General features: G+C 49.3%; 1 protein-coding gene across 5 annotated transcripts in view; it reads left to right on the top strand.

Annotated features, from left to right (window-relative positions):
* Positions 1 to 27,820, top strand: part of RRBP1 (ribosome binding protein 1) — a 62,058-nt gene that overhangs the window by 23,835 nt on the left and 10,403 nt on the right. For 4 of the 5 annotated variants that reach the window (XM_080930836.1, XM_080930834.1, XM_080930835.1 and 1 more), the window contains exons 2-10: positions 5 to 2,123; positions 14,171 to 14,319; positions 15,216 to 15,338; positions 18,839 to 18,991; positions 19,800 to 19,918; positions 21,126 to 21,279; positions 24,260 to 24,398; positions 25,643 to 25,812; positions 25,937 to 25,971. In XM_080930836.1, coding sequence (XP_080786962.1) covers positions 26 to 2,123; positions 14,171 to 14,319; positions 15,216 to 15,338; positions 18,839 to 18,991; positions 19,800 to 19,918; positions 21,126 to 21,279; positions 24,260 to 24,398; positions 25,643 to 25,812; positions 25,937 to 25,971 — 3,140 coding nt within the window. In that variant the 5' untranslated portion in view covers positions 5 to 25. Of the gene's footprint in view, positions 1 to 4; positions 2,124 to 4,053; positions 4,249 to 14,170; positions 14,320 to 15,215; positions 15,339 to 18,838; positions 18,992 to 19,799; positions 19,919 to 21,125; positions 21,280 to 24,259; positions 24,399 to 25,642; positions 25,813 to 25,936; positions 25,972 to 27,820 lie in introns of those variants that run through there. The other variant, XM_080930838.1, reaches the window with a different exon arrangement.

The following is a 27,820-nucleotide window of genomic DNA, read 5'->3' as shown; positions in this document are numbered from 1 at the left end:
TCAGGTGGAGAGCAGGCCAGCCAAGATGGATATCTACGACACTCAGACCTTGGGAGTTGTGGTCTTTGGCGGGTTTATGGTTGTTTCTGCCATCGGCATCTTCCTGGTGTCAACCTTCTCCATGAAGGAGACGTCATATGAAGAAGCCCTTGCCAACCAGCGCAAGGAGATGGCGAAAACTCATCACCAGAAAGGAGAGAAGAAAAAGAAGGAGAAAACCGTGGAGAAGAAAGGAAAGACCAAGAAAAAGGAAGAGAAACCTAATGGGAAGATACCGGAACATGACTTGGATCCTAATGTGACCATCATCCTCAAGGACCCAGTGCGTGTGCCTGCCATGGCTGTGGCTCCAACCTCAGTCCATTCCTCTGTGGTCCATACCCCTGTAGCCGCAGTACCAGCCATGCCTCAGGAGAAGTTGGCTTCCTCACCTAAGGACAAAAGGAAGAAGGAGAAGAAAGTGGCAAAGGTGGAGCCAGCAGTCAGTTCTATTGTGAATTCCATCCAGGTTCTTGCTTCAAAGTCTGCCATCTTGGAAGCCACACCCAAGGAGGTGCCTATGGTGGCTGTGCCCCCAGTGGGCTCTAAAGCCAGTGCTTCTGCCACCAGCAGTCAGGGCAAGAAAGGGCAGGGAGCACAGAACCAGGCCAAGAAGGGGGAGGGGGCCCAGAACCAAGCCAAGAAGGGGGAGGGGGCCCAGAACCAGGCCAAGAAGGGGGAGGGGGCCCAGAACCAGGCCAAGAAGGGGGAGGGGGCCCAGAACCAGGCCAAGAAGGGGGAGGGGGCCCAGAACCAGGCCAAGAAGGGGGAGGGGGCCCAGAACCAGGCCAAGAAGGGGGAGGGGGCCCAGAACCAGGTCAAGAAGGGGGAGGGGACCCAGAATCAAGCTAAGAAAGGAGAGGGGGTCCAGAACCAAGCCAAGAAGGGAGAGGGGACCCAGAACCAGGCCAAGAAGGGGGAGGGGACCCAGAACCAAGCTAAGAAGGGAGAAGGGGCCCAGAACCAGGCCAAGAAGGGGGAAGGAGGCCAGAACCAGGCCAAGAAGGGGGAGGGGTCCCAGACCCAAGCTAAGAAGGGAGAAGGGGCCCAGAACCAAGGCAAGAAGGGTGAGGGGGTCCAGAACCAGGCCAAGAAGGGGGTAGAAGGGACCCAGAATCAGGGCAAAAAGGGGGAAGCAAACCAAAACCAGGCCAAGAAGGTGGAGGGAGGCCAGAGTCAAACTAAGAAAGGTGAAGGATCCCAGAACCAAGGCAAGAAGGGAGAAGCAACTCAAAAACAGGATAAAAAAATAGAAGGAGCCCAGAATCAAGGCAAGAAGCCAGAGGGAACCCCAAACCAAGGCAAGAATGTGGAGGGAGCCCAGAACCAAGGCAAGAAAGGAGAGGGGGCCCAGAACCAAGGCAAGAAGGGGGAGGGGGCCCAGAACCAGGGCAAGAAAGGAGAGGCTGCCCAGAACCAAGGCAAGAAAGGAGAGGGGGCCCAGAACCAGGGCAAGAAAGGGGAGGGGGCCCAGAACCAGGGCAAGAAAGGGGAAGGGTCTCCTAACCAGAATATAAAAGGAGAGGGTATGCAAAACCAGGGCCGAAAAGCAGAAGGAACCCCAAACCAGGGCAAGAAAATGGAGGCAGCCCAGAACCAGGGTAAAAAGATAGAAGGGGCCCAGAATCAGATGAAGAAAGGGGAAGGGACTCAAAACCAGGGCACGAAAGGGGAGGGCCCTCAAAACCAGGGCAAAAAGGCAGAGGGGGTTCAAAGTCAGGGCAAGAAAGGGGAGGGGACCCAGAATCAGGGCAAAAAGGGGGATGGAAATTCCAACCAAGGCAAGAAGGGGGAGGGAGCTCCCAACCAGAACAGAAAGACAGATACAGTTGCTAATCAGGGCACAAAGACAGAGGATGTCTCAACCCAGGTGAAAAAGTCAGAGGGGTCCCCTAATCAGGGAAAAAAGGCAGAGGGAGTCCCAAACCAAGGCAAAAAGGTAGAAGGATCTCCCAATCAGGCCAAAAAAGCAGATGCAGCTGCCAGTCAGGGTAAAAATGCAAGCATGATCCAGAGCCAGGAGGCACCAAAGCAAGAGGCACCTGCAAAGAAGAAGTCTGGCTCAAAGAAAAAAGGAGAGCCTGGTGAGTGCTGTGTCTGCTCTGACTGATGGGCTTCCTTAGTGCTCTAGTGTCTGACTTGGTCTTTTCACCTCAGATGGGTACTGAGGATAGACTAGAGAAATAATTCCACCAAGTTGGTCTTGTACTATTGAGCTTTGGGGGTTTATACAGGAGCAGGGATGAGTCTAAGGCAGCTATACCATCACAAGAAGGATACCCCTCCGCCACCCCCCCTCCCCCAGTGATTGTATTTGTTATGTAGCCTTGAGGAAGCCTGTGAGGCTTGGGCTTCCAGAGTCTTTTGAGCCTCCATCCTCTGCAGGTGGGGATGTTCTGTTTTAGAGGCTGTAGTTACATGGTGCCATCTATGTTGGTCAGCTGCTATAGAAAGGCTATATGACAAGCATCCCAGATTCTGCTGCCTTACAACAGCAGTTCTCTGTCTTTGCTTCCTGTCTCTATGATTAGCTAAGGTTGGCTGATTTAGGTCCTGTCTGCTGAGAGGCTCTGCCTCATGCTGTGCCTTAACTGGATTGGCTCAGGGCTATTGGCATGTGTGAGTTCATTTGGGGACACAGGTAAAGTCTCTCCAGGGCAGAGGGCTTCTCCGAGTTGTAGCAGCGGCAGGAGTCATTTTGATCAGTCACATTCAAGCTACATCTCATTCTTCAGGGCAAGATGTGAATGGTCCCCAGACATTCACTATGTCTCCAGTGAGGGACGGCACAGTGAGGTGTGAGGAACACTTTAGACAGGGTAGTCTTGGCAAACCTTTTAACGTCTGGCTATGTCTTGTCAGTCTGTTCTGTGTTCATACTTTACCTAATGTCAGCTTCATTCCTTTAGTGTGTTTTTAAGAAATGTTTCCTCCATATTGCCCCGTCCCTTCTTAGTTATTTAAAGCACTATAAACTTAACGTAGGCTCTGTGATATAGACAGGAAGTAGATAGATAATACAGAACACTTAATTTGTTTTGGTGTTTTTTTTATGCTTTTTAAAAATTTTTTTAGATTAATTTTTATTTATATGAGTACATTGTAGCTGTCAGACACACCAGAAGAGGGCGACAGATCCCATTACAGATGGTTGTGAACCACTATGTGGTTGCTGGGATTTGAACTCAGGACCTCTGGCAGAGCAGCCACCACTCTTAACCTCTGAGCCATCTCTCCAGCCCTGCTTTGGTGTTTTTAGTGGGTGGTAACTATGCAGCTTCAGTCAGGGTTAAAGATAGTTGAGCTTGTGTGACTGGAAAAGTACTTGGGCACACTCCAGGTCTCAGGATGCCTGCAGATGCTGCTGCTGTGCCTGGAACCCTGCATCTGCTTACCCCGGCACGGCAGCCACCCGTGTCCACAGAGAGACGCACAGCAGTGTGAAAGCAGAAGACGAGGCGTTAAGTACAATAACACAACAAAAACAACTTTAAAAAACTTTAAAAAATAGACAGGCTTTCTTCTTATTTCAGGGGACCCCCTGTGTCCCCCTCCCTGTGAATTCCAAAATCTGCAAATGTCTTGTAAATGGCATCCTGTTTGCATATAAGTAACTCCCGAAGTCCTGAACACTTCATTTTCCTTTAGAAGAAATCTGTCTGTTGTCCGCCCCTATAGTGCTGGGGATGAAACCCGGGGCTGATGTGGTTAGGGAAGTTCTGTACCAATGAGCTACGTTTACAGCCTGCCCCATAGCCTGCCCCATATACTGCCAGTCACCTAGTACAGTGCAGATGCCGTCTAAGCAGTTGTTATGTTGTATTGTTTAAGGAATGGTTTCAGAAAAATCTGCATATGTTTGGTAGAGACACAGTTGGTTTTGATGGGTTTTGTTGTTGTTTTTTAATGTTTTTGATCCCAGGCTGGTTGGATCTGGATGGGCCCTGTGGAGGCAGAGTGCCGGCTCTCCCACAGCCAGAGTCCAGTTGTTCTTTGACTTTTTTTTTTATGCAGTGTGCTGATATTTTATTCTTCAAAAGTTGGAAGCAACCCCGAAGAAGGCATTGGCTCTTGTGGCTGTGACAGCGCCCCCTGACGTTGGAAACGCCTGTGTGGAAGGCCTTCGATATCATTCTCCTTGGTGCAAGGCCACATGGGACAGAAATCCTAATGAGATCTTGCAGTAGATAATTTCTCATTAAAATTATTATTTAATGGCCTTTTGAAATTACTGTAGGGGCATAAAATTGGGTCTTGATATATTTTATTAAATGCTGTATTCCTTATCCCCAAAAGAATAAAGCAATAATGATCGTCCAGATGCTGAAACGATCCAGAAAGAGTCATGCAGGGCAGGGGGGTGGGTGGGTAGGTGGGTGGGATTCCTTTCCTTGTGTTTGGCAAACTCAGAATGTAGATCAGTCAGTCAGGCTTCTGCTGTAATGTAGGGTACAGTCCAGTAATAGCCACAGCGCTGAGGTGCCTCACTGAAGCCTGGAATTGTCAGTGAGGTAGGTCTGACGGACAAGTGAGAGCCCCAGCCACAGAGAAGGAGCCATGGTTTTCAAGCAGTATGAGCTCAAGACGGGCGATGGAAAGCATTGATAACACTCGTGAACCCTGAGACCCAGCTGGTGCCCAACTGACAAGTTTGTGTAGTTATCTGCCTCTTGTATGTTCTTTTCTTTTCCAGACAGATCTGTCCCTATAGCACAGACTAGTCCCAACATAATGGCCTCCCTGCCTCAGCCTGTATGAGCATGCACCATCCTGCCTTGTCTACCACCTCTTTCTCCTGTAGAGCCCTGAGAGTATATTGGTGGGGCTCCACGGGTATAGGGTGTGTGAAGGTCTGTGAGAGTTCTTATCTTTGCTGTTCATAACTCTGTTCCTGCTTAGTACCTTTAGGTAAGTGAGTCCCCATCTCACCTCTACAATGTCAAGACTCCCCTCAGCTCCCCGTTACACTCAGGATATAGGGACTTGCTCCTGCTGTGATGTGAACAGGGTGAGCATGCTTTATGTGGGGCTTGTCCATTCCACTCCATGGCGGTCTTTATGGAAGAGATGGAGAGAAAGAACCATGTCTTCTCATTGTGTCTTTTAGTGCAGTGGCCAGACCCTGTGTGGCATTGTCAGACCAAAGCAGGCAAGAACATGGTCGTGAGTTACTGTTTTTATAGTTGCACCATATACTTGACTCTGCTCTGAGTGCTATCTGAAAATGACCCAATCAGTATGGCCCCTGACGGTTGAGGGTTATGAAGAGAACTTAGTGTGTGCATTTATATATAGTGCTTTATCTGGTCCGTTGGGGCCTGGCTGCCCTTGGCTACACCACCCATTTGGGTTTGTCTAATGGATTCTGTCACAGTCTGCTTATCCTCCAGCAAAATATATTCCCCATCCTTTCTAGTTCATGGCTCTGAAGATACTTCTCTCGATTGGTGATAGTGTGGGAGGGTGAGTCATCCCCGGCCGTGGCTAAGCCGTATGATGGGGAGAGTAAAGTGGCACTACATATATGTAGACCCTGCAGGGTCTCACTGCCTGTGCGGGTGGTGGTCAGCACAGGGTGGAGGCCCCACGGTGGGTTCAGTGAACACATGCCCCTTTCCTCCATGATACTGGTGATCCTAAGTACAACATGTGAGTATGCAGAGAGTTTATCTCTCCATCTCCATCCATCATCCATGAAAACACTCATGCCTGCCTTTCCTTCAGGCCTGCTCATCTGGGAAACTTGGGGCAAAGGAGAGCACATGGCAGACAGTGGAGAATTCTGATTGGCTCCTGTGTAAAGACCTGGGGGTGGAGGTGGGGGAGACCAAGTACAGAGCCAGGCGTCAGTAAAGTACCTTGGATTACTGGGTCACAACTCCATTGGAAACTCGGGACTCACTTTGTCTAGCATCCTTTTGAACTTACATGCAAAAAAAGCATGAACTGTAGTAACTGAAAGTTTGGGGCATGAAATCTGACAGTATAGTACTTTCCAGTGGTTCATGGAATCATCTTAGTCTGGTACGTGGAGGGAACATACTAGAATTCGCCTGATGCAGTATCAAACATTGCAGCTGTGAGTGTTGCCGGGTGAGCAGGCATGGATGAGATGCAGGCCTGTTTTCACAAAGCTAGAGCTTGTGTTCCAACTCTCTTGGCTGGGCTGTGGTTGTTCCAGCTGGCCTGCCGTTAGACACCTGCCATTTGGCCACAAGTAGTGTGTGTCTGTCCAGAGCTGCCTGTACTCTGGGGACCACATGTGCCCCGAGGAATTGTGGCAGAACTACAGATGGGTGCTAGGCATCGGGGAGTGCAGGGCTGGGCAGTGCTGTGGGGATTCAGGAAATGCTTGAAAGGTGGGTTCCATGGTTGGTATGCAGCAGACTAGGAAGGGAGCTCCTCCCACAAGTGCAGGAGACCTAGACTTGGGCGGGGTTTGAGCTGGGCACTTGGCACCATGAGGTTTTAACAACTGGCTATGGACAAATTAGGGTTGAGAGATGCACTTTCCACTGAGAGCCACTGGGCTCCCTGGCCATTTAAATCAGTCCAGAGTAAGTCCAAAGTTCTTTGATCATATTTAGTGCCCCTTAAAGTTCTGTCAGTAGTCACTTGCTGCTCTCTAGAACAGTGTAGAGATAAAACATCACCATCAGAAAGTGCTGTTGGACACCCTGTTCTAAGTAGCAGCCGTTTGGAGGGAGGTAGCCTCTTGGGTCACCTTGCAGGTGTCCCTTTGAAGAAGACCGGTTTATAGCCATGCGTTGATGTCATACAGTTACCCCCCTCTTTGGTTCTAGCTGTCACTGTCCCTCATATAGCAAGGTACTGATGACATCACAGTACAGACGCAGTCCAGGATGCAACTGGGGCTGCATCACTAGTCTCACTGTGTCCCTGGATGGTGTGAGGCCTTTGATGGCAGGTACCACAGGTGTGGGAGGTGTGGAGGCAGGCCTGGGCATGTTTCTGCAGGCCAGCTGGGCATGCCATGGGTTCTTACTACTTGTCTGTGGCAGTGTTTGACAATGAACACCTGATTCCTGCTCTTAAGAAATGTATTATTACATAAAAGTATGTTTCCAGCAAAAAGTTTAAATAGTAGGGAAATATGAAAATGTAGTCTTTCTTGCTATTCTGTTCCTGTCACCATTCACTTCTGGGGGACCCTGGGGACACTGCTCTCACATGCAAGCTGTGGTAATACCCAGTTAGAGACTGCTGTTTACAGTGTATCAGTGACATCTTTCCATGTCGTGCTTGCGAAGCTGCCACATTTGGCTGTATAACACTCCGTGGTGTGAATGTGTTGTGATCTATTTAAACGACACCTAAGTGCAGTGTGCAGGCTCTTTTGGGTACTAGAATTGGTGTTGCAGATATACATACACTGCTGTATGTCTCTTAACGTGGGTTCCTAGGCTGTAATTCCAAGTCAAAAGGTAGGTGCAGTTTTCATTCAAGAAGACTGCTCCCTCGATCTCCAAAAACAGTTGGTGATTTGGAGACCTTGATTGTTTCAGAGCTAACCCTTGCTCATGTGGTTCAGTGTTCAGCTGAGAAGGGTTTGTGTTGCAGAGGAGTGTTATAAACTCATGTGGAAGGAGGAGGAAACTAGCCTGTGAAGTAAAAAGAAGTATTCTTTTCTGAATACTTAAGGAGAAGACCTAAAGTGTTTGGAGTACCACTGCTGCCCCATGGGTAGTCCAACTTCCCCGGATCTTTTAGATGCTTAGGAAGCATGTGTATGTGGTGCTGGTTTTTCAAATCTGCTTTTGTAATTCTCCTCCCACACTGAGCTGAGGGCTGCTCTGAGTACCTGGAATGGCCTCTTGGTGGCGATCTGTCAGGAGAGCTGCACTACAAATGGCTTTGGTTAGAGTTTTGGGCAGGGTCTGATGAGGACCACCACAGAGCCTGTAGCCTCCTTGCTTAGCGGGACTTTTACTATACTCTGTGAATGGCCTTTTGAAGAACCCTCTCTCCCTTCCCAGCTGGTAGACTTGTGTTATTCTGGGGCCAGGTTACCATGATGTCATGGCCAGGAAAATCCCATCACCCTCCAAAATGTAGAAAACAGAAATAGGCTTTTTATGGGTCTCTCATGGGCTGCATGGGAGAAAGGACACCACTGGGAGGTAGGATTCTGAGTACTTTTTTGTGTCTTTCATTTACTCTTTTACATTTTTCTAGTTTTTCTATTTGTATTAGTATTTTTTTTTAAACTGGAAAAGAAACAAACTCCATTATGGAGCTCCAGTCTCTGTTCCTGGAGCAACTCTGCGGTGGAAACCTTGTTAGTCCTTTCGGGGAGTTAGAAGTTCTCAGTCCTCCCACAAGATGCCAGTGCCCACCCAGGCCCTGGCACCTGTTACCTGGTAAGTGCTTTTAAGCTGAGGTAAGATGAATGTCAAAGATGCTTCTGTGCCCTGAAGCTTAGGGGTGTCCTGTGGGTGCTGGTGGAGGTGTCTGAGCTCCTGTGTGCAGCTTTGCAGGGACACCGTTCTACCTGCAGAGCGGGCAGATGTGTGTGATAGGAAATGCAGTGTAAAAAGATCTGTAACTTGGCAGGGTATGAGAAGAGGAGATAAAAAAGGGCTCTCAGAGCTTCTCGGAAAATCTGTCCAGGGGTGCAGAGCAGAACTCTTTTAAAACTATGGGCTGGGCTGCATTGCTCCTCTCCCCTTCCGCCCTTCACTTGCTCACCCATGCACGTTTCAGGTGCCTTGTCTTGGCCAGGCATATCCTGCCTTTATAAACAGTGTGGCAACCGTCCTGTGCAGCCAGGCTCTGCTTGATGCTGTTTTCCTGCCTTTGTGCTACTCACAGCCCTGAGCTTTACACAGAAAGAACTTAGACTTGGAAGTCGTGTGGCCAGCAGGTGGCAGTCCAGGGTCTCCACGGCAGCCTTCCTGGGATCCCTCCCCATTCTCCACACAGTTAACTCTTCACCCTCTTTTTCAGGCTGAAGCCACCAGGTGTGTACTCAGAACAAGCCTTGGTAACCTTTGTTTTTTTTTTTTTGACATTAACTGTGTCAGGGTTTGACTCTGAACAAACCCTAGGTGTTTTGAGCTGTATTTGCTTTCTGTGTGAGTTCTTCAAAACCCAAGCCCCCATTTTCTCACCCTCTCCCAGATTCTTCTCTGTCCCTTTCTTCTTTTCTACCTCCAAAAAGAATGTAAAGAGATCTCCCTGGGAAGCAAGTTAAGTATCACTGTGAGTTGCTAGCTGACATTCTTCTGGAAATCTCCATTTAGTGACTACTGGATGTGGCAGTGCTGGGTTTTCAGTTACTCTCCAGGCCTCTGTGGTCAAGCCCATGGTAAAGTCATGGTCTTTCTCTATAGGCTCTAAGGAAAGTCTTGACTGCTGCAGAAACTATCCCGTTGGTCTTCAGCCACTCTGCCTGAAAATCCAGGCAGGGAGTTTGCTCAGGGCCTTCCCATAGTTGTCTTAACAACCGTTGTGATTGTGTGCACCTTTTTCTCATATAAAATTGTTTCTGTTGCAGTCTGGAGAAGAGAAAAACAAGTGTAAAGAGGGAAACAGTCATTTAATCTGTAGGACACCATTTGACACACGTATATTAAATAAGTGTAAAGACGAAAACAGTCATTTAATCTGCAGGACACCATCTGGTACACGTATATTAAGTAGTGTAAAGACGAAAACAGTCATTTAATCTGTAGGACACCATCTGACACACGTGTTTCCAGCCTGGTTATAGATTATTCTTTCCTCTGTCAAAGGGAAGCCTTAATGCTCTTCTCCACAGCGCTGTGCTTGATGCCAGGGCATTGGAAAACCCACATGTGTTTGTGACCGTCTAGGGCTCAAGTGTAGCTGTTCATCGTTGGCTTGCATGCTTCTGGGAAGGGCCACCTGATCTGGGAATGAAGTCTCTACTTAACATGTTGCCCACGGCCTGTCTTGGCTGTAGATGGAAGAGCAGTAAGTAGGGGTGGGAGAAGCCAAGGTATATTTTAATTTCTTTGAGGGCCTTATACTTTCCGTAGACTTCTTGGCCACAGTTTATAAATGTATAGGGAGAGGCTGTGGTGAAGTCAGACAGTTGCCTTTGGTTGTAAATGTAGATGATCACCTGGAACTGGACTCCAAAGAGGCTTAGAGGTCTGGCACCCGACTGTTGTACATAGCACAGCTCAGTGTGGCTGAGGTAGTTGGGGTGGACTGGTCTGGAATCTGCTTAAGGTTAGGATATGACTACTTCTTCCTACCATCCATGCCGTTCGCTGTGAAGGGCCAGCGATATGGTCTTTGCCTTCGAGGGAAAGACCTTCAGAGTGAGTCTTAGGCAGCCCCTAAGAAAGTGAATGTCCTTGCCATGAGTCCCCATTAGTCCCCGCAGTGCTTCTGTCAGGCCCTACTGTGAGTTGTCCCTGGTTATCATGTGGACTTCTCACACTGAGTGGCCTGAATACCTTTAGGCTTGAGCACTGGCTTAAGCTCAAGCGCTGCATTAGGCTCTTTCCTGAGTTGCCTTCTTCAAGCCTTGTCCCTCTTGGCATCCCAAACAGTGTTCCCTTTTAGTCACTGCACTTTGTCTATGGGGTAAAATCCAGATCTCTGGGACCTGTGAAATCTTGTACCTATTCCAGTCTTACCTCCTCTACTTGGGGAATCCAAAATCTGGGCTCCTGCCGACTTCAGTGCCTTTCTGAGCTGCCCCCTTCCTTCAGACCTCTTGCTGCCTCGTTATCCAGCAGTGCCTAGCGAAGCCCCGGCGTGTCAGCCTCTGCTTGCCTGCCCTGTGCCTGCTGCGTTGGATAGCTGTGGTCTTCTCTTTACTTACCTCTCCAAGCCTAGCACTCTGTGACTTCTCAGGGATACAGTGCGCAAGCTGTTTAGAAACAAGGACACAGCTGGGTCTGCCTGTCCTGGGCAGGGCTGTTTGGGAACCTACAGTAATATTCTAACCTCCATTTAGCCTCTAGCTGTCTTAGGTACGCACAGGGCAAGCCCTGGAGTGGGCTGGTGCGCTCCCTGCTGGTGGAGAATGGAGGGCATGGGCCTGGCACACATGTTGTTTAGCTGGACAGTGGAGGGTGTTTGCTGCTGGAGCAGTGAACTGAGTCTCAGGATCCCTTATGTTAACAACTCCTTTTGCTGAGGCTGTTCATTGTGGAGTTGTTGGTTATGCAGCCAAAGAGCAAATTTTCCTAAAGGAGCCTACAGTTGACAGAGAAGAAATTTCTAAGCTGTGCCCCCACATCTGGTTGATTCCATCGTGTAGCTACTCTTTGCTGTCCATCTGCCTCATTCCTCTCTAGACCAGACCTATCAGCTGATGTGAGCCAGACCCAGGCTGCCAAGGCAACGTGCAGGGAGCTGACCTCTTTCTAGAATTCCCTAGCCCCTTGTTCTTTTTAAAGCCCGTGGCTAATAGATTAAATATGGAGCCTTTGGTAGGTTTAATGCTTTCAGATTTCACAATACCAAGAATTACTAGAATCTTCAAGCATTTGCTAGAGATGAGTGGGGTGCTGGGCATGTGCTAGGCTTCTGTGGACATGCTAATTGGATGGGACTCACCCAGGGCTCATTTTTCCTTTCTGTCAGTTGTACTGCCTCTGAGTCAGAGACAATATTGCGCTCTCTCTCTCTCTCTCTCTCTCTCTCTCTCTCTCTCTCTCTCTGCCTAAGAGAGTCAATGAAAACAGTTTTGTGAAGTTACAGAAGATTGTGTATGGAGAAGGTGAAGTTCTGTGGGTGGAAAAGCAGGATAGACAGAGAAGGCTCAGTTTTACTTACATCGCTTTGGATTGTCTCATCTGTTACAACTCTTTGTTTATTTATTTATTTATTTTAAGATTTACTTATCTATACTGTTTAGCCTCTGAACAGAGGGGGAACTTGTAGACAGGGCTGGAAGCATCCCATAGCTGGTGTGGTACCCGTGATGTATTCAGTAGCAAGGCTTCCTTCAGCAGTGATAGCCAGGTGGGAGGACTTGGGCCCAAAGGGATCAGGCCTAAAGGGCAGTGTCGTTATTTGGACTTTTGCCTCCCAACCCCCCATTCTTCTTGGGGGTTTCATGTACCTCAGGCAGGCCTTAAACTTCGTCCCATGAACTGGAATTACAGGCACACACTAATATGCCTTACTAGAATTCAAGAGAGGTTAGAGATTGCAGTCACTTGGGGAATTCTTAAGGATAGGGGCTTCTAAGATTTTTGGCAAGGAGCACTTTAGGAGTCCGTGCTGGTAGAAGGGCATAGAACAGCCAGTCTAAGGAGTATGGTGTGCACCACAGCCCTAACTTGAATTAAGAGTCCCACTTGCCACATTAGAATAGGTTAAGAAGAAACCTTTGGGATGAACAGCATACTTCACCCAGTTTATTTAAATTGGGTGCTCTTGATGCTTAACCAGTATATCAGGTTACTATTTTATGTTCTTGTCTACACTGAGGTTTTGAAACCCCATGTAGACTTTTTGCTTGAAGCACATCATAAGTTGCAAGAGTCTCAGGAGTTGCAGGCACAAATTATCAGGGGTGCTAGGACCATTGTGAATCAGGTAAGAAAATGTCTCTGTAGCCTTCAGCCTGTGTCTTTTAAACTCTGGGTAGTAAATATCTATTTTAAGATTGGAGGTGCGTGGGAAAACACAGCAAAACTGTCAGTAGGGATTTATCCTGAGAGGGAGCTCATGGACCGTCTCAGCTTATTCTAGCTCTGCAGCACTCGGGATTATACCTGGTGTGTGAAGCCCGTCAGTTGTGTGCACACATACTTCATTGAAATGAAGAAATGGGTCCCCCACACACTCTCCTCTCCCATGCTCTTGGGTCTCCAAATGCTACTGTGGTTATTTTTAAATCTACTGCACTTTCCCAAGGTAAGAAGTTATAAAATAAGGTGCTCATAGCAACCAGCCCGCCCACATCCCACCTTTCCTCTATTATGATATCACACTAAGTGCTTCCACTTGTAATGAAAATATTATGACTGTGAAGTAAAAATATTGTGACAAGTCAGAGAATCCAGGGTTGCTGTAGAAACCTTCCCCATTCCCTGTCCTCAAAAGGTAGGCTTAGCTGAGTTCTGCCATAGTGGGGCTTGTCTGTGTCTTCTAGTGTATTTGGCCATCTGTTCCAATTGTGAGGCAAATTTAGATATCAGCAGAGGACTTCCCAGGCATTTTAGGTGAGCTACCTCAGTTCACTCTTCCCTGGCCTGCAGGGGCTGCGTGGGTCTCAGTGAGCCTGGGTGTGCGCATGTTTTGGTGGTGGTGGTGCTGATGGTTTGTCTTTGTTTTTTTTTTGGGGGGGTGGTTGTGAGCAAGTGAAGAGTTCATTCTGAGAGACCTGGCCAGCATTTCTCGTTTGAAGCTAGTCACTGCTTGAGCCATCCAGGGAAACTAGAGTGCTTGTCCTTGACTGTAGGAGCAGAGTCCTGATGCCTTCCAAGCTTTGCGTGGACTTGTAGTTCTGGAAATGACTGGATTGAATGGTGAATAACCTGGTACTCGTGGGCGGGCAGTGCCTCCTATCGAGATGCTGGGATGGGTCAGGAAAACTCACTAAGCCACGGAGGATAAGGTGGGCCAGATGTTTCACTAGAGAAAGACCCAAAGGGAAAATGTGTTGTGCACGCTTCGGTACCGTGCCATTTTTGTTACTTGTTTATTTACTTCCTTTGAGACGTGGTCTATGCAGCTCAGGTAGCTGAGTATGACCTTGATTTTCTTGTCTTCGTTTTTGAAGTGTTGAGATTACAGTCGTATGCCACCATACTTGGTTTATGTAATGCTAAGGTTCGAATCAGCCCTATCAACAAAGCCACCTCAGATTTCCACACAGCTTCGGTCTTGATAACTTAATAAAAAAGAAGAAAGGACAAAAGCTAGCCTTTTTCCAGCACACACTGATCCCTGGAATTGATCCCTGCTACCAATAGAAAGTAAGGAAGAATATTGCTTCTAGCCTTGGCTGGGACTTTGGGGATGCAGACCCATCAATTATCAAGAAATTCACTGTATAAGCCTGAAGATGTAGGACAGAGTTCTCCTTGTTTGACCAGAGCCACCTTTTGATGGACATTGTTGTATATCATCCACTTGTTTGGGGTGGAATGTAAGCCCCTGCTCCTTCCCACTTTAGGGCCTCCAGATTGCGACAGCCCTCTCTTTCTGCCCTACAAGACACTGGTCTCCACAGTTGGAAGCATGGTGTTCAGTGAGGGCGAGGCCCAGCGGCTTATTGAGATCCTCTCTGAGAAGACTGGAGTCATTCAAGACACCTGGCATAAGGTAAGCCACTGCAGGGCTGGTATGGTATACCCCTTTCCCCAGGGATGAACATCTTGCCCAGTTCTGCTCCTGCCCAGGAGCTATCTTGTCAAAATGCAAAGAGAATATTCTAGAACAGTTTTCACTTGTTCCTAGTGAACCCTGCCATTGCGGTCTGCTTGGGCTGATGATTTGCACTGCCTGTGTGCCCAGTGCCGAGGGGCCTCTGCTGCCTGTGCTTCTGGGGTTAGAACATGGGATCTGGGTGGCCAGGGCACAAGGAAAGAAATCTGGACAAAATATTCCTTGTGCTACCAGGGCAAGCCCAAAGACTGATTCCAACTCCCTAGGGCCTGTGGCCTGTGACCCGTTGGAAGTTTAGTATGCATGGGTTTTCAGCTAGTTGGGATGATAGTAATTTTGCTGGTCAGCTCAGTGGCTGGAGGTGTTGGGGAGATATTTTTTTTCCTGCCTGTCACTGGGGAATGCCATGCTCTGTATGGTCTCAGTGCTGCTGAGAGCTCCTCAGCAAGTAAGTACTGGGGGTGTTCCCCCATGAGTGTAGGAGGGTCAGGGTGACCATTGTCCCATCTTGTCTCAGACCATGACCTTAGAGTACAAGCTTCCTGTCCTAGCTCCCACACTATAGCCAGTGGCCACCAGTCTTCATTTTCAAGCTTTAAAACTGGAAAAACCATGGGTATAAAAGTGCCCCAAGAACATACATGTGTAAGATCTGGGAGTTCCTAAGAAATGGGTGGCTTCAGGCCTCTGTCCCCAGGTGTCTGGGGTCAGATAGAACCGTTTACCTTGGAGCCCGTGTTACCTGTTGTGCTTTTGTTTATTGCAGAGTTGGGGAATTGGGGGACTGTGTACTCTTCTGTTTCCCTGTAACATCGCTTTGTCAACATTTCTAGGCCACTCAGAAGGGTGACCCTGTAGCAATTCTGAAGCGCCAGCTAGAAGAGAAAGAAAAACTACTGGCCACGGAGCAAGAGGATGCAGCTGTCGCAAAGAGCAAACTAAGGGAACTCAACAAGGTACAGTCTAAGCTCTCCCCTTGCCCCAGAGCCACAGATGCCCTCTGGTCATCAGCACAGGCTCAGGGTAGCTTCAGCCAGGGCTTGTCTGCCTAGCATATGGCTCTTCCCAAGCCAATAATGTTTTAACTGAAGTTTATGCTGCCTAAAGAGATGAGGTGTGATATTGGGAGGGTTCCTCCCCTGTGGTCCAAGAGTACATGCACTTTAGCAGAGACCAGGATCTCAGATTCTGGTAGCTCCCAGGTTTTTTGAGTTAGTGTACCTAGAAAGGACGTGCACATTTAATGCTGGTGGTTTTCCTGAGAACTGGGGTCAGAGGTTACTTTGCTGCCTTTGTCTGACATCAGTGGAGTGGTGTGAAGGACAGTTCTTGGCTGTCTGTATGTAGCCAGACTGTCTGGAAGGCTTTCACTCTGAATGGCAGGTGGTGGTGGACCAGGGTTGCTGTGGAACTGGCTTAGAACATTGTTCAGGATATGCCAGGCCCTCAGAACCTATTGGAGTCTCCCTCCCTCCCTCCCTCCCTCCCTCCCTCTCTTTCTCTGCTTCTGAGAAATGGGTCCTGGTGTGTAAGTGTCCCCAGTGGACAGGCAGGGTGAGGGAGTCCTCGTGGGCCTGGTGTCTCCTCAGTGGAAAGCTGTCTCTTCTGCCTGTTGCTATGGGTTTTCTTTTGCCATTTCCTGCCTCCTGCTTTCTCTGTCCCAGGTAGCAGACCTGGGAGATGACCTGGGTCAAGAAATCCGACCATGCTGTGTGGTGGTGGTACAGTACACTCCTTTAATCCCAGCACTTGGGAGGCAAGGGCAGGTGGATTTCTGTGTTTGAAACCAGCTTCATCTACAGAGCAAGTTCCATGACAGCCAGGGCTCCACAGAGAAACCCTGTTTCAAAAAAAGAAAGATCTGACACCATCTTCAACATGACCCTTTTCTTAGGTACTTCCCTCTGCTTGTTGGAGACAGACTAGGAATGAGCCAAGTTGACTTAATTCAGTGGCTATTCTTCTGAGCCAGACAGCAAAGTCAGTTGAGGGTCAGGCTGGTGACGCCCCCAAGCCTTTGACTAACTCTCTGTGAGTGTTAAGCTCAGGAGCAGAAAAGAAAGTCACCTCTGGAACTCAGCTAGGTTTCTGTTCTTTCTCCCAAGTTGTCCATACTTGGCCTTTGCTCGAGCTGTCCCGGGTTACTAGAAATGCAGACCTTCACTGGCTTAACAACAGCTGCTGTGCTGTCCCTCCTAACTGCACAGGGCATGTTAGGACTTAGGCCTAGGCTGTACTAAGGCTGAGAGTTTTTATACCACACAACTGGGTAGAGCCCTCCCAGTGACCTGGATCAGATGGCTAGCATGCCTTCCTAGATCAGAGTCTGCTTTTCTAGGGAGCTATTTTTCTGTATTTTTACTTTGGAAAGGATTTATACTGTTGCAATAAAACACCATGACCAAAAGAAACTTGAGAAGCAAAGGGTTTGCTTCATTTTCTAACTCTCAGGTCACACCTCATCCCTGAGGTGAGTCAGGGTGGGAACTCAAGGTAGCACAAGCCATGGAGGGAAGCTACTTCCTGGCTGGCTCAGTCTGCTTTCTTATACAACCCAGGACCACCTGCCCAGAGGCAGCAGTGGGGTTCCCCTTTTTCAAGTGTGTCTAGACACCAAGATGTCACCTTTCTAGACAGAAAGAGAAATTAATTTCCTACAGACATTTGCTTTCTAACCACAGTCAAGTACAGTGAGAAGCTACAGTCATGTTTAGGTTGCTGGCAGCTCTGCAGAGCTTGGCTAGTTAGTTGGGTCTGTGCCCTTTAGTTTAGAAATGGCTTAAGGCATGATGGATGAAGAGGTTGCAACCTCTCAGAGAATGGGCCCTTTCCCATTCTGAAGTCACATTCACCAAGGATGATGGCAGATATGAAGGAATGGTCCTGTGCTGGCCATTTAGGGACCATGCTGTCCCTTACAGGTGACATAGTTTCAAAAACCATAGTGGCACCTAATTCCCAGACACATTCATTGTGCCCCACCCACCTGGGGTTGAGGCAGTAGAGTCTGGTGTGACCTGCAGGTCTAGAAAGCCTTGATCTTTGTTACCCACCTGACCTTCCAGAGTGTAGGCCTTGGCTCTGATCCAAGAAACTTGATGTCAGTGTCCAGCTATGGCTCTCTATCCCCTGACCACATTCGGTTTCCTATGAGTTCAGAAGGTTCGATGCTGATCTCTACTTACACCTCTTTAATGCTCTGTCATTAGCTCCGAGCCTCCACCCCAAGTCTGCACTCTGACTACTAGCCTTCAGCATCTTCCTTTCTTCTCTGGATGGTTGCCTTACTCTTTCTTGCTTCCGAGGTTCTCCTGTACTTCTGATGGCCTGAACATTTGTTAGTGTCCTGTACGGCTGTTGGGTTATCAGCTCTCAGGAGTCTAATAGGCCCTCAGATGGAGGTGATCGTTATAATTTCCACAGACCTGTATTTGGTCGCCTGCGGACTGTGGGCCTTGTATCATACACACACTCTGACCTTGTTGGCCTCACCCAGCAGGCTATCTGTGAACAAGTGACTACTGAGGCTCTTTTGCAGTTAAGGGAGAGTGTGTGTTGGTATTTGTATCTTCCCTTTGTAAATAGTTAAATATTTCTTTCTCATCCTGTCTACTTTTGTCTTCTGTGTTGGGACCATCATGTCCCAACAGAGCCAGCATGTTTATGTCATTGTTGTGTTATGTCTCCTGACACCAAACCATTGAGAAATTTCAATATTTATTTATTTACTAATAACTAATTTTAAGATGTTATTGACCTTTTGGCAGATCCTCTTCCCTGTTCTCATGGGAGCCTCTGAGAGTGACAGACGGTGTTTCCCGTCAGTCCTTCTCCATTTCCTTTATTCTTGCAGTAACATTTTTATAGTTGGAAGCCTGGATGCAGTGCGAGTGTCAGTCATCTGCAGTCTGCCTCCCACGTGGAGGTCCTGGCGGAGATGAGCCCATGTTCACTCTGAGTCGTGTCTAAAGAAGCTTGTGGACTTGGGTACCCTTGGGAGCTCTCTCCCTCAGCCCTTTAAGTGTTCAGGGCCCAGGTGTGGCTTTGAAGACTCTAGGACAAGGAGGGCAAAGCCTTCCCAGCTGTTTTCTTGCCAGGCACTACACGTTGAGCTAGACTGTTGTGTCCATTCCAGTGACTGAACATGAGGCCTCCTAAGATCAATACTCTGATCAGCCAAGGAGCCCAAGGCCACAGACACCAGCCAGACACTTGGGTACTGAGGTGGAATGGGAGGTAGTACAGTTTTGGCCTCTATTTGGAGGCAAATCTGTGGGCACCTGTGCCCTAGACATTTACGCAGGGCTCCCTCCACTCAGCCTAGGGAATGGGTCCAGATCCCAGAGAACTGTGACAGCAGAGCACCAGCAAATGCTGGTGACAGTATCAAAAAACAGTGTGCCCAGTCTCTGCCTGCCTGACGAGCTTGCTCACCCCACCTGCCTTTTCCTCTCAGGAGATGGCTTCAGAGAAGGCCAAGGCTGCGGCTGGGGAGGCCAAGGTGAAGAAGCAGCTGGTAGCCCAGGAGCAGGAGATTGCGGCTGTGCAGGCGCGCATGCAGGCTAGCTATCGGGACCACGTGAAGGAGGTGCAGCAGCTGCAGGGCAAGGTAGGCACAGGGGTAGGCACAGGGGTGGGGACAGGCCTGAGGGAGTCATAAAGGCCCAGAAGGTTAGGCTTGAGCTGGAACTGAGGATGTCTGCTGAGGGTTGAATTTGGCTAGATGTATCTGTATGTTTCTGGTATTAATAACAGGAAGATAGAAAATATCTTTTAAAGAGCACTTTTTCAAAAGAGCCTTCTCAGTGCCTTAAGATGAGGCTTCCATCTCCAGATGAGTCTGGAGGGATGCTGATGACACTTTCTCTGTGTGTGGTTGGGAATATTGCATCATTTAGGAGACCCAAATGGACACTTAGCCTGGGTCTGGAGACTGGCGCTGGGGACTGCCTGTCTAGACTGACCCTCATTGTCAGAGTCTGACATTTATCTTCTGCAACCTATGCTTAGCTCATTCTGGGCATGACTGTCTCCCTGCCACATGGTGCCATGTTGCCTCAGAAAACAAGGGATGAGCCCGCACTCAGGTAGTTGTGCTTTGTGAGCAAGTGTTTTTTTTTTTTTTTTTCCCCTCTCAGAATGGTTCACCACCTGTGTGGCCTTGGGTGTATATTTGTGATTTACATCTGACCTTGGGTGTAGAGAGCAGTGAGGAGGGAGATGTGTGTTAAGTATGATGATGAAGGAAGACCACACTTGTCCTTGAGACCCTGACACTGCAGTGGTACAGTGTGTGGCCCCCTGCTTTATGAACATCCCTGATTCCACTCTGAGCTGTGACCTTGCTAACGCAGGCTCACAGTCAGTTCTCTGTGTGGCCGATGCCCTGATGCTCCCTCCTGTTGGCAATGTTTCAGATCCGGACTCTTCAGGAACAGCTGGAGAATGGCCCTAACACCCAGCTGGCCCGCCTGCAGCAGGAGAACTCCATCTTGAGGGACGCCTTGAACCAGGCTACCAGCCAGGTGGAAAGCAAGTAAGCCAGTCTAACCCTAACCCATGCACACACGGGTAGCATGTTCCCTGGGCTTAGGGCCTGGGTGGGCTAGTGAGTCTTGTGTAGGCTCTAGCAGGTGGGGTCTAGTGCCTTTCTGGTCGTGGAGCTGGGTGGCAGACGGACACACAGCTCTTGTATGCCTTAGGAAGAGCTGATGCCTGCCAGTCTGCGGCTGGCATTGGGGGGGTGGGCAGAGGGAGTAGCAGGTGCCCCTCAGCCCTTGCTTGTGCTGGCATGCTCATTCTTACTGCATCTCCTGTTTGGGGTGCAGGGCAGAGTAAAGCAGGTTTGTTCAGGGAGAGAGTATAGGTATAGAAGGACCTGCTGGGGTCTCGGGCCTCCCCCGGGAGGATATGGGATTGAGGAACCTCAGGCATTCTCTGTCACGTGGAATTTACTGATGGTTTTTTTTCTGGAGAAAGTCCTGAAGCTTGGGGAAATGTTCCCCAGTTGTCAGCTGATGCCTCCCCTCAGTTGAGACACTGCCTGGTAGGGGTGGGGTATACACAAGTCTTAAGCAGCCCCAAGTTCTTCCCTGCCCTTAGCCGGCCACTCAGGTCTCTGCACTCTAAGGAGCCCCATAGCTGCTCTCAGCCAGGCCTCTGTCTGTCCCCTTGCCTCATGCTTTTCTGAGGAGGTCGTGTGTATGCTAGTGACAGAAGTGGACATTTGATTAGCCTCAAACTACCCTTTCGGTAAGTTTCCTGAAATTACAGAATATTCTTAGGTCCTGAGTCTCACTTTAAAATAACAAACAGAAGACAGTTTTTTTTCTAAGTGTCTTGTGCTCTAGCTTTGCATGAGCTCCCTGGTCATCTGCTAGAACAAGGATCCAGGACAAGTGCCATCAGTGCCTTTAGGAGGCTCCCTGGGCTGGCCAGCATCACATCTGCCTGAGACCCGTGAAGTTTGTGGGCTGCTGCCCACACATCACAGGGAGCGAGCAGAGGTGACGCGCATAGGTCTTGCCTTTGTGTCTCCAGTGGTGGCTGGAGGTCCACGTACTGTACTGGCAACCCATTTTTAATAAAACACCAAAAGCCACATGTTTGACTTGCAGAAATTACTTGGATAATGGCCCTAAGACTTGGACCTTTAAAATAAGAAAGGGCAGACATGCCAGAAGGAGGGACCAGTTGCCAGACTCTGTCACTTCCCTCAGTTGGGGCTGGGGACTGTCTTGCAGGCAGAACACAGAACTGGCAAAGCTCCGACAGGAGCTCAGCAAGGTCAACAAGGAGCTAGTGGAAAAGTCAGAGGCCTCCCGGCAGGAGGAACAACAGCGGAAGGCTCTAGAAGCCAAAGCAGCCACCTTTGAGAAGCAGGTCCTGCAGTTGCAGGTGAGTAGCACAGGTGTTTCGGTAAATATTAAAAAAGGGCAGCGACCAGTTCCTGCTTGTTCTCACTCTGAGAGGAGCCACACTGTCAGTCACAGAGCCGTGAGCTGCACACCCCGACTGCTTCTCTGCTAGGCTGATTTCACTCCTTGTCCTCTTGGTGGGTTGTCACTACACCTGGCACACAGATCACGTTCTGCGGGCTGCTCCAGCGTGGCACCTGGTACTCTCTAGCCTCCCTCTCCTGACTGTCTCTCTACCAGCTAGGACCTCCGCTCACATTCCCCTACAGCCTGGTAAAATCAAAGCTCCAGAGACTTGTAGTTTATCAATCAGATTTATATGTTAAGTTCTCAATCCACAAAACATTCACACAATAAACTCACAACCGGTTGACAAAGACATAAAATGCCCATCTAGATAAGTTAAGTTGACCTGTACAAATCCATCCTTTCTAAGATATACAAACTACCTATGGGCTACTCAGAGCCTCGCGGACGGAGATCGTCATCTTCATCTTTGATTTTGCCTCTTTCCCGCTTCTCACCTTCCTCTCTTCTCCCACGACTTTTTCCCCCGCCTACCTTTCCTTCTTGTCCAATGATAGGCTTCGCTTTATCCTGGGCTTGTCTTCCTGAATAATGACATCATCATAGAGGTAGGCACCTCAGTGCCCACTCACTGTCTCCCAGAGCTGATTGCATAGCAGGAGTGGTGCCTGTCCAGAGTCGTCCCTGTCCAGTCACAGCAGGCAGCTGGGGATATAGTCCGTGTTTGGGGCTTGAACCTCCATCTTTGCCTGTTGGGAAGAGTGATAGCATGCGAAGCTATCATGTGCTGAGCATCGGTTCAAGTGCTTAGTGTCAGTGTGTGTTAAGCTGCCATTTTCTCACAAGGAGGCGTGTGTCAGAGAAGTGAAACAACTGCTCAGAATTTGCCTGGCTAGGATGCCACAGAGTCAGCATCTGGATCGCAGAGTCTGGCTCCCTGTGCTACTGCAGCCTGCAGTGGCCAGCAAGCTAACTGCCTGTGGATCGTATGGCTTGCAAGCTGGTTTCTCAAGGGGTTGCCCAGTCTCCTTCAGAAAGGAGGTGGCCTCATAGCATGCTGGGTAACAATCACAGGCTTCAGTCAGCCCATGGGCCTTATGTCTGTTGGTCCTGATAGCTTGTGTCAATCCTAGCCTGAGGCAGTCAGCACCGAGCCTTGCGGCTTCTCTGTTGCTGGGCAATACAATAGTAGCACCTGTTCTGCCATGTGACTTCCAGGATGAGCCTCTTTCATTCTATCCTTCCTTCACCTGCAACTCCTGGGAGCCAGCAGTTCCTCAGGGACCAGAGCATAGGAATCAGGAGGTGGCTCTAACCCTGACCCTAGAGCTATCTCCCAGGCTTGTCAGAAAGGAAGTGTAAAGTGCACTTTGAGGTTCTTCATGGCCCCTGTCCTGGCTCCTTGTCCCAGGATAGACTGAAGTTTAAAGTCCAGCAGTGTTTACAGATGTTTCTAGCCAGTTAGAGTAGCATAGAACCAGCCTTGGGAATCTTTGAAGTGACCAGCTATGCTCACCACATTCTTCTGGGCTAAAGACTTGATGTCTCCTAAGGGGTATGTCTGTGCTTAAGACTAAAGTCTTAAAGGTTTTTATTTCTGTGGATGAACAGATTTCCTGTGGTTGGTTGTTCTTGAAACCAGTTCTCTAACTCTTGTTGGCCATGAGTAGAAAGTGTGCAGTCTCCCTGCAGTCTGGGTTGATTCCTTCTCGTGAGAAGTGAGACAGACAGGCTGGCAGCATTCTTTCATGGGTGGCATTTCTGTCTGCTGTTCCTGTCAGTATTGAAAGATGGTGAGGCTATTGGAGTCCAAGTAGGAAACGAGGCTCCTGCTGTGATGGAGGGGCAGAGGGGAAGCAGGTCTTTGCACTAGGAGGCGCTAGATCATTCTTTATTGTGGAGCGGAGCCAACGTCATTTGAATGTAGAGAAGCCACTCCCAGTATTCCCCTGCACAGTGTTTGCGGTTCTACAGCAGAGGGGGCACAGCTTGTCCTGAGTAAAAGCTGCCCTGTGCTGTCTTAGTCTCCCATTAAAGTGTTTGGCCCAGCACCACCCCATGCAGACACTGTCCTGAAAGAGAAGTAAAAGTGCTGTTCTCATTCGTCAGCTCCTTAAAGGGTCTGATTGAATCACTTTAGCTGCCTAGAATCCTATGCTGACTGGCCTCTCTCACCTACCCATGCCCCAGACAACCTTGAGTCCTACAGAGATCTTGCCCTTGGCAGAATTTGATTCTTCAGAAGACCTGACAAGCCCTCCCTTCCCAAGGAGCCCTGCATATGGGAATGACTGACAAATGCTTGAGATCACCAGAGATGAGAAAGGTCTTCCAGCCTTTGAGTGGCAACAGAGAACATCAGACACATAAAGCTCTGTGGTTCTGAACAAGGAGGAGGTGGACCTGTCTATATTGACATGGAAGTCTTCAAGATTCAGACTAGTAGAGAGACGGCCATTTTATGGATCAGACACGGTTGAACACTGGCTGTTTATGGCTGAGGCGTTAGGTGGAATCTAGAGGTGCTGTACAGATGGGTGCTTAACTGTGACCCATGTTCGGGTGCAGTGCTTCAGGGGAGAGACCTGGCACCAGTGGAGAAACTATCCCCCAGAGGAAGACCTGGTTGTTGTCCTCTCATTGAAGGGACTCTTTGTCCAGGTTCAAAATTAATCTGGAAAGTCTTCTTTGTTGGAATTGCATTGTAATTTCAGTTCTCTCCTTCAGTCATGTGAGTCCCAGGGACTAAACTCTAAGATTATCGTGCTTGGCCGTGACAAGCACCTCTACCTGCTGGGCCATGTCCCTGGCCCACCATCCAGAGACCATAGTAAATAGGATAGCCACATAAGAGCTTTGTTTGCTACAGCCCCTAAGCTTCCGGATCCATTGCTCCTGCTTCTCACAGCCCTCTTCCCTCTGTCCCTCCTCAGGCATCCCACAGAGAGAGTGAGGAGGCTCTGCAGAAGCGCCTAGAGGAGGTCAGCCGGGAGCTCTGCCGGGCACAGACGAGCCATGCCAGCCTCCGCGCAGATGCTGAGAAGGCTCAGGAACAGCAGCAGCAAGTGGCAGGTGAATGCCGTCTTGGTGGCTCTTTCTGGGGTGGCCCAAATGAGCCCTCTGACCTTGACTATAGTGGGCCAGTGCTGTCCACTGGCTACAGAGTGGAACCTCTAAGGGCCAAACATGAGGTGAGGACAGTGGGGCAAGGCAGGACCTACGAGGGCTAGATGAGGTTCAGGAAGCATATACGATAATATGGCGGTCAATCTTACCCACCATTCCTTCTGAGCCCCTGTCATGGGCACTGAGCTAGCAGCAGTGCTAGCCAGGAGGCCTAGTCACAGCAGTGCCTTATGGACAGGACAGTATGTGGAGGGGTAGAAGGCAAATACTTAGCTCTGAGATAGGTGGTTTTGTCACAACTATGACACTTGGCTGCTGGGGGCAAAGCAGCCATTGCTATGATATCCTGTAATCTGTGGTCCCAGCATTAAACACAACTTTATTTAGGACAGGGTTGGGGTGAGCAGCCTCTGGGCCAGCTTGCTGGCCTCTGCCACAGAAGACGAGGTGTGCCTTAGCTGCTGTCTGCTTTCTGAAGCAAAGCAAGGCTTTACGGCTAGGCAGGACTGGTGAGCTTGAGTTAGATGTATGTAGACGTGAGGACTAGCCGAGGAGATGAGCAGGAGCCTGGTCCTCCTGTGAGCATGAAGTGTGACAGGAAGACTTGGCTGGGCAGTGACCGCTGCCGTGCTGATAAGGGGGCAGATTGTCAGATGTTGGGTGCAGAGTTTCCAAGCTTCAGGGAGGGGAGAGGTAAGCTAAGTCAAGAGAATAGCGAAGTTTCCACACCCCGGAAGCTGGAATTGAGAGTCTCTGCTGCTCTGTTCAAGTTCTATTTGGACGTAGCAAGAAGCATCCTAGGGCTGAGCTGGAGGGTCAGCCTTGTGGGAGAGCAAGTGTCAGATGCTGGGCCACCATAGTTGGGGGACTTCTGAGACCAGTGAAGGAAGAAGGTGTCTTCCACAGAGAAGGCCCAGGGCAGCCCTTAGGAGGGTATAGTCTCTGGTTGTCTCATTTCTGCTGTCTCAGCTTCTATCTGGCAGTACTTTCTAGAGAACAGGTCTTCTGTGGCTTCCACTGAACATTTGCTAGCTGTTAGTTTTCCATCCGTGGTTCCTCTCACCTTGTGGTGAAAAGCTCATGGATCAGAAGCGTGTTTTAAGGCCTCTGCATACATAGTGCAGCCCACAAGGGGGAGGGGCCAACAGCTGGCTCTAGCCCTTCACTTCTCTCCTTGCCGTCTGCAACAGAGCTGCACAGCAGATTACAGTCCTCGGAGGTGGAGGTCAAAAGCAAGTGTGAGGAGCTGAGTAGTCTGCACGGGCAGCTCAAGGAGGCCAGGGCGGAGAACACACAGCTCACAGAGAGGATCCGTTCTATCGAGGCCCTTCTGGAAGCAGGCCAGGCCCAAGACTCCCAGGTCAGTCACTTCTCAGGCCAGTCTGAGGAGAGGGAGGACTCCCCTCAGCAAAGGGTCTTCCATGACGTCCACCTTTTACATGTGAGCCTTGTGAAACCAAGGAGCTTTCTGTGTTTCTTTTCAGGCTAACCAAGCTGAGGCTGACCAGCAGCAGACCCGGTAAGCTTCGGGGCAGGCTGTAAGGGGCTGTAAGGCTATATATAGCTCCAGCCCTACATGTAAGCCCAGGTTGGCCGTGGGCCCCTGGAAGCTAGAGCTTTTACTGGAGGGCTTGGGTCTTTGTGGGGAAACCCCTTAGAGCCTTTCTTATCTGTCTCTTTAGTGGACAAGGGACAGATGTGCGTAGGAAGCACAGCTGCCTCCTTAGAGTTCTGCATTAGTCTGTTTTCCAGTGTCACAGCAAAATATATGAGGCTAGATTCTCTTCACAGGGAAGATACTTAGCAGCTCACCGATTTGCGGTATCTGGCCTCACATCATGGCGGGTGGCACTGTGGCAGGAGTACTTGTAAGGAGACTGCTTGTGACGACTGCTCCATGGAGAGATAGGAAGCCAGGGGCAGGCTTACTGTCTACAGCAGTCTGCCCTTACAGGAATGAATTCCAAAAAGCCAGCATCAGTCTCTTTAGGGCAACACTCCCTATGACCTAACTACCTCACCTCCCATTTGGCCTTCCTCTTAAAGGTCCCACTTCTTAACACTGCTACACTCGAGGTTTCCAAAGCACGAATGTTCTCATGACAGCAGTGAGACTCTGGTCTACTCTGCCATCACTCTCCAGGAGCCAATGTGGCTCTGCAGGGAGACAGTGCTAGCTCCATGGTGCAGAGGTGTTATCAGTGTCTGCCAGCTGAGGGATTCTTAAGGATTGGGGTCAGGAAGTCAATGAGGAAGTGGACATGGCTCTCCCTGTCTGTTGTAATCTTGAACATCTCACAGGGCTGTCTTCTTTGAGAGATGACTTGCTGCTGGCCAGACTTGCCTTATTCCCAGTCAGTATCCAATCAGATCCAAGCCAGGCCACTCTCAGGACTCTTTGTCTGTTGCTAAGGCCAAAGTACTGGGATGGACCAGCTCAAATCAGGCTCTAGTCCTGTGACCAGTGCCTCTGGGGCAGTTCCTGGGAGGTGAGTCATGGCTGCTATGGTCTAGGACCTCAGCATTCGTGCTAAGGAATGGTGAGGAGGTAGTCTTCATCTCCCTGCACATTCTGATGTGTCCTAAGCTGTCAGCCAGCAGGATCCCTTATTCTGGCTGTTACTACCAGAGACTTGTTCCTCTTTGTGCTTTGCAGCAAGTGCAGCTCCCCATCCACAGCCTGGCAGTCACCCTGGCTTTGTAAATGGGGCACTTAGAGGGAAACCTGGAACCATTTGAGGACCTAGAACCAACCCTCTACATCTCCTTTCTCAGAATGTGTGGATGAATCTTGTTTCTCCCGGTGCTATTTACAAGGGTAAAGAGGCTGTATTCATTAAGGGTTTTTTTTTTCTCATATCTTAAGACCAGAGTTTTGAAGCCTGACATGGTAAGATACACCTGTAATAGTTTGAAGATTGAGGCAGGAGGACTACAAGGTCAGGGCCAGCATGGCCTATAAACCTTGTCTCAAAGCAAACCATCTGAGATTTTTGTTATCACACACTATAAATTACCAATATAATTCAGTCACACTCCAAATGCCTGGCGTTGGTATGTTGAGCAAGAACTGGTTGATTTCCTTCTGAAATGGTGTATCTGTAAGTTGCCTGGGTGGGGCCGTCCTGTTCTGAACTAGGACATCAACTCCAAATGTTCTGAGACTTTCTAGCAGCTGCCTGGGACATGAAGGCTAGTAGTATGTTCTTGCCAGTGACCTGTGTTCTCTGCTCCTTCAGGGTCTTGTTCTGGACATGCTCTGGGGTGCTTTGCTAGTAAAGACTTTTGTGTAATACAGTGTTAGAAGGAGTGTTTGACGAAAACCCATTTGAAGGTAGAGTCAAGGTTCTGTGGGCCTGAAGCCCATA

Source organism: Micromys minutus (genome assembly GCF_963924665.1).
Source record: "Micromys minutus genome assembly, chromosome: 17".
Taxonomy (NCBI): Eukaryota; Metazoa; Chordata; class Mammalia; order Rodentia; family Muridae; genus Micromys; species Micromys minutus.
This window is presented reverse-complemented; position numbering and strand designations above follow the sequence as displayed.